This window comes from Martes martes (assembly GCF_963455335.1).
Source record: "Martes martes genome assembly, chromosome: 4".
Lineage (NCBI taxonomy): Eukaryota > Metazoa > Chordata > Mammalia > Carnivora > Mustelidae > Martes > Martes martes.
The window spans coordinates 1,553,296-1,566,622 of NC_137891.1; the positions used below are offsets into that span (position 1 = coordinate 1,553,296).

A 13,327-nucleotide genomic window follows, 5' to 3' on the forward strand; every position below is an offset into this window, starting at 1 on the left:
AAGGCTTGTAGTGCTGCAAATTTTCCTCTTAGGACCGTTTTTGCTGCATCCCAAAGTTCTGAACAGTTGTGTTTTCATTTTCCTTTGATTCCATGAATTTAAATTCTTCTTTAATTTCCTGGTTGACCCATTCATTCCTTAGTAGGATGCTCCTTAGCCTCCATGTATTTGAGTTCTTTCCAACTTCCCTCTCATGATTGAGTTGGAGTTTCAAAGCATTGTGGTCTGAAAATATGCAAGGAATGATCCCAATCTTCTGGTACCAATAGAGACCTGATTTGTGACCCAGTATGTGATCTCTTCTGGAAAATGTTCTGTGTGAACTTGAGAAGAATGTGTATTTTGTTGCCTTGGAATGGAATGTTCTGAATATATTTGTGAAGTCCTTCTGGTCCGGCGTGTTACCGAAAAACCTTCTTTCTTTACTGATCTTCTGCTTAGATGATCTGTCCATGTCAGCGAAGGAGGTGTTAAAGTCCCCTGCTATTATTGTGTTACTATCAATGTGTTTCTTTGATTTTGTTATTAATTGGTCAGTTCCAAGTTAGGGGCATAAATAGTTATGATTGTTAGATCTTCTGGCTGGATAGACCCTTTAATTTTGAGATAGTGTCCTTCTTCATCTCTTATTACAGTCTTTGGTTTAAGATCTAATTTTTCTGATATGAGGATTGCCACCCCAGCTTTCTTTTGATGTCTATTAGCATGATAAATGGTTTTCCACCCCTCACTTTATTTTTATTTTTTTTTCAGTGTTCCAAAAATCATTGTTTATGCACCACACCCAGTGCTCCATGCAATCCATGCCCTCCTTAATACCCACCACCAGGCTCACCCATCCCCCCAACCCCGTCCCCTCAGTTTGTTTCTCAAAGTCCACAGTCTCTCATGCTTCATCTCCCCCTCCGATTTCCCCCAACTCACTTTTCCTTTCCTTCTTCTAATGTCCTCCATGTTGTTCCTTAAGCTCCACAAGTAAGTGAAGCCATATGGTAGTTGACTTTCTCTGCTTGACTTATTTCACTCAGCATAATCTCCTCCAGTCCCATCCATGTTGATACAAAAGTTGGGCATTCATCCTTTCTGATGGAGGCATAATATTCCGTTGTATATATGGACCATATCTTCTTTGTCCCTTCATCTGTTGAAGGGCATCTTGGCTCTTTCCACAGTTTGGCGGTTGTGGCCATTGCTGCTATGAACGTTGGGGTACAGATGGCCCTTCTTTTCACTACTTCTGTATCTTTGCGGTAAATATCCAGCAGTGCAATTGCAGGGTCATAGGGTAGAGTCCCTAGGACGGCCTCCTCGTCCCCCTTGGGCCCTGCTCTGGCTACGGAGTTCCTCTCCACCCTTCCTGGCCCACTGCCAGCGCCTTTCCTTTGGGAAGCTGGCTGTGGGGTCCCGCCCAGGGCTCAGCCCTAGCCTGCAGGGCAGGGCAGGCGGGGCTATCTCAGGTGCGTCCTGCGGGACCGGATGCCGGCAGCGGGGACAACCTTGTTTATCCAGTGTGCCATCTTGCCTCTTCTGGAAAATACCAGCTGCCCATACTTAGCAACAGGGGCGTCCCTACATCCTGGCTCCTTGCTGTCCAGACAGACCAGAACTGGATCAGCCAACCATCCCCCTGCCCCGGGCACATAGAGGGAATCCCTCCCACTCTGGCCCAAGGGACCTGCTCTCAAAGGGACCGGCTGGGACATGCCCAGACAAGAGCTCCTTGTGTTTCTGTGGGTACGCTCAGAGAACCCCAAACCTGTGAGGCTGGGATCCCTCAGGATAGATACAGAGAAGCCGGTATTCTAGCTGCTGCAGGAAAAGGGAGGGCCGATGCCAGGGGCAGGTGGGGGGGGAGGCTAGGCTGACCAACAGCAGGGGCCAGAACACCTCAGAACACCAAAGTGTTTACTCAAAACACTCAAAGGCTTGCACTAGCCTGATCCCTCCGACTGGTCCTCTCTGACCTCAAGCAAACTGGCCTTTCTTTGCTTCTCCCCATGCTCCGGTTGTGGGTCCTAAGACTAGAACAGCTTCTAGTCTCTATGGCCAGGGTTAGGGCTCAGCCTATGAAACGTGTCAGGGCTCAGACAGGGAACACAGGGCTCGGCGTGTGAGCAGGGCTGGGGCTTGGAGTGTGAGCAGGGTTGGGGCTCAGCGTGTGAGCAGGGTCGGGGAGCAAGAACTCTGTCCCCTTCAAGATCCTCTGTTTGGATTAAGAATCAAATCAACATAAAACAGATTAACAGGAGAAAACCAAATTTGGTAAGTGTACCGCAAGGAGTCAACATAGACACACAAATTCCAAAGAGAGGAAAAATGAGGGCTATGCGTCATCTTCAGGGGTTTCTGAAGGAAAGGTCGCATTTCACAAGGCGAAAAAGAAGAGCAGCTGCCCCGTGGTCAGACGTCCGCCCTGCCCTACAGATGGGTCACTCGGATAAAATTTCTCTCTGCCAATCACCCTCTTCTGGGAAAAGCCCCAATATAGGTTCTTCTGTGCAGTCCAGGGAGGGACAAAGCTTCTCTTGCAACTGCAGGGTCTCAAGTGCCTTCAGCTCAAAATAATCCACGTACCTAAGTGGTAGTTTCTGCTGGGGGTAGTTTCTGCTGGGGGTGTGGGTGGGGGGCTATCTTGAGCCCCTTCACCAGGGTCGGGGCTCGGGGCATGAACATGATGAGGGCTGAGGGTGTGACCAAGATCAGGGCACCCCTTGGTTAATGTAGGCACGGGAGACCCCTTTTCCAGGCCCTGCCCGACAGGGAAGGGCGTCCTGAAAGATGGGAAAGAGACAGGGTAGGAAGAAAAGGCCGAGGGAGGGGGAGGAGAGAGGGAGGGGGAGGTAGGGACAGGATTCGGCCTCTGGTTCATGTGGCAATCTCGGGCTTCCTAGCAGAAGTCAAGGTCACTTCCGGGAAGGTGAGATCAGGCTCTTCCGGTCTGGCAAGGTCTATCTATGCTCGGTGTCTGGTTGAGAGCCTCACTGCTGCCCCAGTTCCCTCACCTGCCCTGCACACCTGCGGGACAGGAAGTCCCACGTCTCCCTCTCAGTCACTCTGAGGAATGGAATGCAACAGCAGGAGAGGGAAGCCATGCATTAATTGTGGCCTGGGGTGGGAGTCTGGGGCTTAATTGGAGAAGACCCAGCTTGTAAAGTTTCAGATGCCCAATTAGTTCAATGAGGGGTGGGCCCACCTCCTCCGCCAACACCTGGGCCACCCATCCCACCCCAGCCCAGGACAGGCCCTGTCCTCCCTGCTTTTCCCGTGGGAAGAGCCACTGCTTCCTTGAGGGATAACGCCCCACATAGACCAATCCCAGAGACCCTACCCCAAGAGGCTGCAGAATCTTTGCCCCAAGGTCCTTTAAGATACACAAAGTTCAGCATTTCTCAGATCACCTTACTAGAGGAGAATATACTCAAAGAAACCCAAGAATATGGACCCCGATTTGAGACATGGTGTGCCCATTCAGTAAGATCCAGCCGAGCTTGCTTGCACAGAGAGTTCTGGGGACCCATCTCCCAGGCTCAGCTGGCTCCTTTGCACTGGCCCCTCCTTCCCCTTCTCCTCGCCCCTACCTCAGAATGCAGCCCACCTGGTACCTTCTTCAGGTAGCAGCCCCCGACATGGAAAGCTGTGCGTGGGGTCCCCATCATGCTACCTGACGGATCTCTGTTCTGCAGGTCTGCCACGTGCCCACACTCAGCCTCTCATTTCCACACCCCTGCACCAAGGGCCCAAGCCCAACAGTAGGAGTGAGAGCTGCTGGAGCCAACGATTGTTTACTACCTGGGGTGGGGTGATCCTAGAGTCCCAGGCCCCCTCCCCACCCGCAGCGGCTCTGCGGCACACTCAGACAGGCACGGAGGCCCAGGCAGGGTTACCTGGGTGCTGGGGGTGGGAGAAAGGTGAGAAGCAGGTCTGAGTTCACCGAGAGGAGGGGTTGTAGTCAGAGTCACCCAAGATGGCAATGGCAGCTCGCACCTGTAGGGAGGGGCTCCCCTTCCCTGGAACCCAGGTAGGGCCCTGCTAGAAGAGCTGGAGAACGCGATCGGCCCCTGAGCACCTGGCCTCTCCCCCGTGAGCGCTGAGCCGAATCTAGGGCCAGCCCCCTGCCTTGTGCTCCGACATCACGGTCTGGGCTCTGTCACACCCCTTCTCATCCTGGAAGTGGAGTCAGGAACTCTCTCAGGCCTGAGCTGAGGACGAGGTGGGGTCTGGGAAGGAACTCAGTCCTCGGGGTCCGGTCCCTGTCCCAGGGCAGCTTCATGCGGGCGGGTCCGTCAAGGAGGCCAGGGGCCGCTGAGCAAGGCCCGGCTGCCGGTCATGGCCACGGCTGCAGGAGGTCACCAAGATCAGTGGTGAGAGGAAGGCGGGAAGACTCGGTCCACGGACTGGAGTACATGGGGTGACCCAGGAGGGTGCGTGGGGTCGAGTGCACGGGGCGCGTGGGGTACAGAGACGCGGGGAGCCAGAGCGGACAGAGCGGCTGCGGGAAGTGGAACGCGCTAACCTGGACAGAGCGGGTGGACGGGCTGGAGTAGATGGGGCAGAGGGGGCGGCTGGCGGGGACGGAGCAGGTGGTGAGGATGGGGGGCGCGGAGCGGGTGTGTGGGGGATGACGATGGAGGGGACGGTCTGGATGCAGTGACTGGAGAACATGGACTGCGTGGTGTGGGGATGGGAGTGGAGGAGGTGGTTTGGATGGAGGGGATGGAGGGGATGCTGTGGATAGAGGGGGCGGTGTGCACAGAGAGATGGAGTGAATGGTGTGCACGGAGTGGCTTTAGGGGATGGAATGGATAGAGGGATGGTGTGCACGGGCGGCTGGTGTGCACGGGCGGCTGGTGTGCACGGAGTGGCTGGTGTGCACGGGGTGGCTGGTGTGCACAGGTGACTGGTGTGCACGGAGCGGGTGCTATGAATGGAGTTGGTGGAAGGGATGGCGGTTGGGGTGGAGAGAGATCGAGGGGATGGAGTGAACAGGGATTTAGGGGCTGGTGTGGGCGGAGGGGACTGAGGGTAGAGAAACTGAATGAGGCAGGAGGCTCGGCGTGGACACTGGGTTTGCGCAGCCAGGATCCCTCCCATCTTAGCACCTGGATGTGAATGAATTTCAGGCTTCGTGGCCTGAGCTGTGTGTTTGCTGCACCAGGTGCCCTGTAAGCAGGCTCCTGATTTGGGTGAACCCACCCCCATATTTCTGGTGTTGGGGCAAATGAGGCCTCACACCTCATGTGGCTAAACTTACGAAGGTTCGAAAAGAAGTTTAAAAAAGGAACATAAAGTGTCATTGACAAAGATCCCATCAGAGTAAGCAAGCGGCCCAGCGTGCGTTGGGATGCCAGACTCCGAGGCAATCCCTGGGCGGTGGCTGTGCAGGGAGCGCCCGTCCCAGCCCGGGGTCTGACCCCTGCCACACAGCAGGGCCCCCACGTTCAAGCACACGGCCCCCAGCCTGTGCGCCTGCTCCACCACCCACCCCCGCCAGCAACTGTCTCTGCTGCCCTTGTACCCAGGGATGGGCACGCGCAGCTCGGCCCAGCCCCGCCTGGACACAGGCTCCGGGTGGACACACGCAGGAATACTGGGTCTGAGGGTGTCCTAGACGAGGATGATTCTGCAGGAGCAGGAAAGAAGGGGAGGGTACTCAGGCATCAGGCCAGGCCTGGATGAGGGCGTGGAGGCATGTGTGTTCACTCCAGAGGCTGTGGGGAGGGCAGGGCCCTGGGGGACACAGGGGAGGCCGGGGAGCCGGGGTTATGCAGATGGTGCGCACCTTCGGGGCTCTCAGCGGATGGTGACACAGTCAGGGTGGCATCTAGAAGGGTGGCTATGGTCACTGGGGAGGGGACTCCAGCCTCCAGAAGAGAGGGCCCTGTGGCCCTGGGAGGGGCTGGGGGAGAGACACCAGGAGGTGTGAGCTCCGACCTTCAGCCCTGGGAGTCCAGCCAGACCCCAAAAGAGCAACTGGGCTCAGCCTCCCGTGGGCAGACTCTTCCCTGCCTCCTCCCCAGGCACCCTTGTCTTCCGTGGTTCCCCCAAGCCTGGTCTGGAGGCCACCGGGCAGTGGTCCGGTGCTACCTGAGATGCTGGGCCACACCTCTGGCTCTGTCCATCCCCACTTGGTCGGCCCCTCGGACCAGCAGCAGAAGCACGCCCAGGGGCTTACTAGGAATGCATGGTCTCAGGTCCGGCCTGGGCCCCCAACCCAGACCAGCGCTTTACCAGAGTCCCATGTGATCCGTGCGCCCACGAAAATTGAGACGGGCTGGTCCAAAGCCGGCTTCCAGCCTACAGTGCCTCAGTGTCCCCATCAAAATGGGGTTGGTGCCTCTCTGACTGCCTGTCCCAAGGGGGAGGCTCAGGAGAAATGGTGGTGCTTACTCAGAAGACCCCTGGCAGGGCTGCGTCCCCCGGGTCCCTAGAGCAGGCCAGCACCCACAGACCATCATTCCTCTTCCTTCTCCCCAGCCTGACCTGGGGCCCCGTGGTACCTATGGGGGCCAGGAGGCCAATGGTTCAGGAGAGAGAGGACACAGGTGGCCTCTGGAGAGCCCCCAGAGCCCTGGGGGTGGGGCAGAGGGGAGCCCAGACAACAGGAGTCAGGCCGGCCCTGCCGCCCCACCTGCCGCCCCGCGCTCCGCTCCAACTAAATTACTAGGTTTGACCCCCGCCAGGACGCGAGCCATATAAAGGCACCTGGTGTTGGCGGCTCCCCAGTCCCAGCCGCTGGATGCCCCACGATGAGGCCAGTCCTGCTGTCTCTGCTTCTGGCTACTCTGTGCGCTGACCTGGGTAAGGGCCACTGACCTGGGTGGGAGGGACTGGGACAAGCAGGCGCTGGGCGGAACTGGCTCCCATCGGCGGGGTCTGCGGGAGCTGCAGGGAGCGAAGGGGGAGCTCTTGTGGATGCTCCTCGATCAGCCAGACCTGGAGACTTTTGTGCCCCTTGTGTCCCCTTGTGTCCCCTTGGGCCCAGTTTCTGGTCTATCTGCGTCTTGTGGGGTGAAAGACCCCGGTGGGGGGGCCCGAGTCTCCAGAGCTCCGGGCTGGCGGTGGGACCAGCTACCAGCTGGGGGACCACCACGCTGTGTTCCTGGAAAAAGGGCGTTCTCGTGCTGAAACCAGGAAAAGGAGCGGGTCACCCCCTCCCGGCCCCAGCTCTGTCCCCTCCTGATGCCCTGGCTGTGTGACCTTGAACCAGAGCACCTGCTGCTTTGCGGCCACCGGAAATGGGGCCTGGGGAGGGGGTGATCCAGCCTGTGATTATCAGCGGAGTAATTACCATCCAGGGATAATGGCCCCTCAGCGTCCCCTGAGTGGAGGCGGTGAGGTGGGGCCTCTGGCCGCGGGGAAAGGCAGAGAGGGAGGCAACTTGGGGATCAGACCCAGCCCCGGTGGGGGAGGGGGTGCTGGAAACAGGCAGGGGACGCTTGGGCAAGGTTGCGCGGCTGGCGCTGGGGAGAGCGCCGAGGACAAGGTGCTCATCAGAAGAGAGGCTGGCGCGGAGGTGGGGCGCGGCTGTGTGGGGCCCCACTGAGGACGTGCTCAGAGCCCCCAGCTCACGGGGCCTCTCCAACCCCTTGCGGGGAAGCAGAAGCATAGTAAGGTTCTTGTTCAGAGGAACCTAGGACCTGCGCCCACCAGCATCCGGGACTCCGTTGGAGACAGGACCCTAGGGACAGCCAGGGTCACCCGAGATACCCTATTCTTCTTGGGGGGGGTTCCAGAACCCTAGCCTGGGAAGATAGCCTGGGAGCCTGGGGTCTGACCTTGACTTGATTGCCCGCGGTTCAGCCCCAAGCGTCCTCACTTTCTGCACAGGGGGAAGGGTCTTTGATGGCCGCTGACCCATGTGTAGGGGACGCCATCACCCCCTCTCTCGGGTGCTGGCTTCGACGTCCAAGAGGCACTGCCTTGCCCAGAGCACACCACAGGGCCCCAGACCTGGTGCAGAGGTGCCCTCTCCGGCAGCATAGGCCCCCCATCCTGGGCAAGGTGTCCTGGCTTTCCCACCAGCCCAACTGCCGCGTCACGGCTCTGGGGACACCCACTCCAGGCAGCCTTCCCAGATGGACCCTGCCCTGTACTGAGACTCAGTTCTTTCTGGGCTGGGTGTCCCACAAAAGTGTCTATTGTAGCTTCCAATCCATCCCACTCAGTCACACATAGTACCTCAGTCGGTCACCCCCGGGTCCTGCAGGGTCTCCTTGTGGCTGGGAACTGGGGCCAGTCACATCACATGTGGGCTCTGGCTAGAACTGGGGACTTTTGCCGTAGACTCCCCTTGGATCGGTCCAGGGTGGGAGTCGCAGGCAGGTCTCAGGCAGTGAGGGGCAGGGCCGGTGCCTCCTGGTAACTAAGCAGCCCTCAGTGTGCACTGTGTGCAAACCCCCGGGGGCCATGGCTGGGAGCCCAGCGCGGGGCGGGGGTGGGGGGTGAGCCAAGTGCTTGATGCTTGTGTCATGTCCTCTCCCGGCAAGGCTGCGCTAGTCCCATGATAGAGGGAGGACTCTGTCCCTCAGAGAGGACAAGGACAATGAGAAGCAGAGCCCAGATGCCCCCAAAGTCAGCTCTCCTTGCATTGCCCCCTGCTGCCTGTGCCCACCTCTGTCCAGGTCCCAGGGCCGCCTGCAGACACCAGGCCACACGCCGCACCCCCACTCCTGCCGGTGGGCCCGCACTCCCTGCACAGCGCCGGCCGGCCTGGGGCGCGTCTCTGGCCACAGAGTCTCTAGTCCCAGCCCAGGGGACCCGGAGCGGCTCTGCAGGGAGGCTGGGAGGAAGACGAGGTGCAGAGAGGGCCAGCTGGGCGGTGCTCCAGCCTCCCCGTTCCCCCCTCCCCCCAGGCTCCCCTGCCCAGACTGACAGGGGCCTGTGCTTGCCTCCCCCCAGCCCCGGCCCTGCACTGCCACGTGTGCTGCGGCCACAAGGACTGCGAGTCTCTGGTGGAGTGTGCCCCGACCGACAAGTACTGCGTGATCACGCAGGCCAGTGAGTACCCCGCGCCCTCCAGCCGGAGTCAGAGGGGTCCACGCAGGAGATGTAGGCGGCGGGGAGCAGGCCCTACAGGGCTGTGGCAGGACGAGACATGGAGGGAGGCTGGCCCCTGGAGGACCCAGCGGGCACAGCCCTGCAGGGCCGCCTGGCCCGTGGCAGGTGACAGGCCCCCGCGCCCCCCCAGCTTCCGCCCGGGGAGGGGGGTGTCACCAGCCACACCTATAACCCGCCTCCTCCAGATTCCCCCCCACCCCCCGGCTGCCGGCCTCCTCTGACCCCATGGGACAGGCTCTCTCCTTCCTCCCACCTCCCAGGATGCCCTTTGCAGTCTGCTCCCTCCGTGAGCCGTCAAGGGCTGAGCTGGGGCCTGAGGGTGACGGTGACGGGCAGGGTCGGGGTGCAGCCCGCAGAAGGTCACGTGGCGGGGAGGCAAGGGGCACCGTGATTCCGGTGACCCCGAGGAGTGGCAAGCCTGACGGGGTCGCAGAGGCCTGGACAGGGCAGTGGGGAAGCTGGCCTGCAGGGACAGCAAGGACAGGGTGGGGACTTGAAGGGAGGGGGCTGGAGGCTGCTGTGAGGCCCCCCCGGCAGCCCCCGAGAGAGGAGGAGGCGTGACGCCAGCCGGGTCCCCCGCAGACGGTGGTGTGTGGCGGTCCAGGAGGCCCTGGGCTCCTGGGAGGGAACGAGGAGCCCCCCACAGGTTGCTGTCACCGTGAGTGTCCTGTGGGGGGGTCCCAGTAACATCCCCAGACTTCCTGGTTGACTCAGGGGCTCTACCACGGGCCAGGCAGCCAGGCAGCCTCACTGGGCCCGGCTCCCTATAAACCCGGGTGATCACGAAGGCTTTCCTTCTTGGGACACAGGCCCCTTAGCACGAGGAGATGTGGTGTCTGGCCGGGGACACAGGTGGGCTTGCCCCACCCCCACCCCCCGCTCGGCCCAGGGCCCCATGAGGAAGCAGCACAAACAGTCCACTGCCCGCAGGACCCTTCCCGGTCAGGCAGCGGAGGACCGCGCCCCAGGACCGTGGCGCGTTCTCAGGGGGCAGGGGAACCTGCCCCACTCAGCCAAGCCCTGGGGGTGGGGGGCCGCAGCCAGCCGTGCTCTCTGTCGGTCACCTGGCCCACAGCCTGGCACCTGCTGGCCCTGGCCCGGCACGTGGTTCTCGGCCTTGAGCAGCATCGGTGGCGGAAGGGCCTTAAAACCACAGACCTTGACGTGGGGGGGGGGCTGCGGAGGGGCCGAGGGGGCTTCTCCCTGGTGGTCCCCAGCGTACCAGGAGCCCTCATGGGCCCCCTTTGCCCCTGAAGCATCAGTTCTTAGATCCTGGACAGGGCTACATACCCCGAGGGCCCCCAGTTCCATCCCCGGGGGCGGGGGCTTCCTTCAGACCCCCAGGCTGGCCCTCTTGCTTGCTCCTCATGGACGGTCTGTCGCATCCATCCGTCCCTGGATCCGGCCAGGCAGCACTCCCTGAGCGGGTCCCCCAGGAGCAGCGGATGTGTTGACCTTGGGGCCGTACTGGAGGGCTGTGCTCCCTACAGGGGCCGTGAGTGAGGCTCCCCCATGTAGGCGGGGAGGTGGGGGGCTTCTGAGAGCAGCACCTGGGGGTCCCCTGCTGGGGAGTCCGGCCGTGGGCAGGTGGTAGTGCCGTCACTCCCATGGGCTTCCTGCTGGAAGCAGGTCGTGGGGGTGGCAGCGCATCCCGGCTCCCTGCTGGCAATCCCGGGGTGGGGGGCACTACCGTCCTCGCAGCACGGTGCCAAGCAGTCTTGCCTGTGACAAAGATGAGTGTCAGGGGCCGTCAGGCCACCCGCTACGCCCTCTGACTCAGCCCTCCCAAGCCTGGCCCCGCAGCCCGTTTCTCAAGGGAAGAGCCTGGAGCTCACACCCCAGCGGGGAGGAGGCTGCTGCGTCGTGGAAATGCCACTGGGCCCTGGAGCCTCGGGGCGGCCCCTGCCCCCCATCCATTCTGTCCATAAATACATGACCTTTCCCGCCCTGACCGAGCACGGTCCTGACCAACCATCACGTTCAACGGAGAGTTTGCTCCTGGGCTGCGTGCGGTCCCGCTTGCGGGAGGGGGTGTGTGTGCAGGGGCTGGGGCCTGCCTCTCACCCTGGCCCTCCTGGTCCTGTTGCCGCCCACCTGTCCCCCTGCTCTGTCCTCGCTGGCCCAGGCTGCTCTCCCCACGGCCCCGTGCACGGCGCTCACCACGGACAGCATTTACTCGACCGGCTCAGAGCTGTGCGGGGAGTAACTTTGCCAACCCCCGAACGGTCTCGGAGGGGTGGCTCTGGGCATCCGGCTCCTGGACCAGAAAGCTGAGCCGAGAGGTCAGGCCGTGCACCAGGGTCGTCCCTTTCTGGCAGGGCCGTGGCAAATGCGCTGAGTCACAGGTCACAGGTGGAGGGAAGTCCCGCACGGTCACAACACCGCTGGCTTCAGCGGCCATCCGGGCACTCCGGGAACCTGGTGCTCAGCTGTCCCCGGGTGCAGGGGCAGAGGCCAAGCCAGAGGGTCACATAGCTGGAGGCGTCCTGCCTCCCGGCCCAGGACAGGGCAGGGCTGGGGGCAGGACCTGGCTCCTCCTCTAGACCCAGGAGTGAGTCCAGGCACCTGTGAGAGGGAAACGTTGAGGTGGGGGGTCACTGAGGGGCCTGGACGGGACTCCCCAGGCCTGTGGGCACCACGGAAGGAGGCCCTGGAGGCTGGCCGGGCAGGCGGTGCTGGTGGCCCCGGGCTACTGGCCTGCCCCCCTGCGGGCTGGCCGGGTGGTGGGTGGGGGGACCCGGAGCACGCCAGCCATGGGCCCTCGCGCCTCTCTCCACAGCAAACCCCGGCGGCATCTTGGTCATGAAGTCCTGCGCCCCGGTGTGCCCCAACAGCACCATGTCCTCGGACGGCCGCACCCTCTCCGTCTCCTGCTGCCAGGGTAGCCAGTGTAACCGCAGCGCAGCCGTGGGCCTGGCGGGCAGCCTAGGGGCCGTGTGGCTCAGCGCCTCGGCCGGCCTGCTGTGGCCGCTGCTCCGGGCGGCCTGGTGAGCCTGCCGTGCCCGCCCCGGCGCTGGCTGTCGCCTGGACCCCGCGGTCCTTTGCAGCCGCGCCGCTCCCCGCACGCTGCCAAGCCGGCCAGAAGAGCTCCCGTCTCTCGTGGGGTTCCTCCCGGCTTCCCCCGGGCCACACCCAGCCCCCGGACTCCTGCCCCTGGGAGGGAGGCTCCCCCCCTGCTCAGGGAAGCCCCCTCCGAGGGTCCCTCAGCCCTCTCCTGGGGTCCCGGCCACCTGGCAGTGGGAAGGGCACCTCCGTCCCCCTGGCACCCTCCACCCGCTTTCAGGGATTTCCACTGGGGGTTCCTTCCCAACCAGCCTCGTGTGCCCAGAGCTGCTGTGCATGGCGGGAGAGGGGGGGTTCAGAGGTCGGGGCATCCCCCCCCCCACCGCACCAGCCACCCCTGGGCTCCCACGTGCCTCCCCCGCCCACTCCTTCCCCTGCTGACTTACACCCCAGTGGGCACGCTCGCTCCTCCTGAGCCCACCAGGGCCTCCTGGGAGCCGGGCACCCGGTCGGAACTGCCAGGCCCCTCCCGGGGCCCTTGGCTCACTGCCCGAAGCTTGGAGAGGGGATGAGGCTTTCAGGGATCGCCATGTCCCCACCCGCAGTCCCTACCAGGTAAAGGCAGGCTTGTGCCCGATCCCTCGACTGTCGGCTGTCACCGCCTCGGGCAGGGGCGCCCGCAGCAAGCCCACCCCAGGAGTTTGTGAGAGGAGAATAAAGCCACATATCCTGTCCTGTCCCCATTCGCTGAGACGCTGACCTGGGGGGCGGGGGGCTGTACCTCTGACGAGGCGGGGAGCACTCTACAGAGGGTGGACGCACTCTCCACGCACGAGCTCAGCGAGGACAAGCGCGCTCCCCTCGGAATCCAAGAAGCCAGCATCCACTCCCACCCCCTCGACCTGGGGGCTCACGTGGGGTTCCCTGACATCCGTGGTCAGCCCCACCGTGTGCCCCACAACCCCCACCGTCCTGCACCCCCGGTCGGGGCCCAGCCGGGCACCCGGGGCTCTTCCTGGCTGGCAAGGCCCTCTGAGGCTCCAGCTCCCCTCCCTCGCCTCTGTGCAGGGCCTCTCCTCAGAACCCCACACAGGTCCCCTTGCCCACAGCTCCTGCGGGGTCTCCCTGTCCCAGCTTATGGGGCCCAGCCCTGGTCCGCTGCCTCCTCCCCACGCAGGCCCCGAGTCCTTTCCCTTCCCCCACATCACTGACCCTCACCTCCCTCCCGGGGGCCCTGCCTGGCAGAGGTGGGTTCCCACAGCTCAAG

The 13,327-nt window shown here is 62.4% G+C and overlaps 1 protein-coding gene across 1 annotated transcript; it reads left to right on the forward strand.

Moving 5' to 3' along the window:
* The first annotated feature begins 6,727 nt into the window (after positions 1 to 6,727).
* LOC308342019 (ly6/PLAUR domain-containing protein 2-like) lies at positions 6,728 to 12,799 on the forward strand. Its single transcript, XM_080802197.1, has 3 exons — positions 6,728 to 6,798; positions 8,899 to 8,997; positions 11,837 to 12,799. Exons 1-3 carry the CDS (start codon positions 6,747 to 6,749, stop codon positions 12,046 to 12,048), a joined length of 363 nt encoding a protein of 120 aa, XP_080658323.1. The 5' UTR covers positions 6,728 to 6,746; the 3' UTR covers positions 12,049 to 12,799.
* Positions 12,800 to 13,327: the final 528 nt, after the last annotated feature.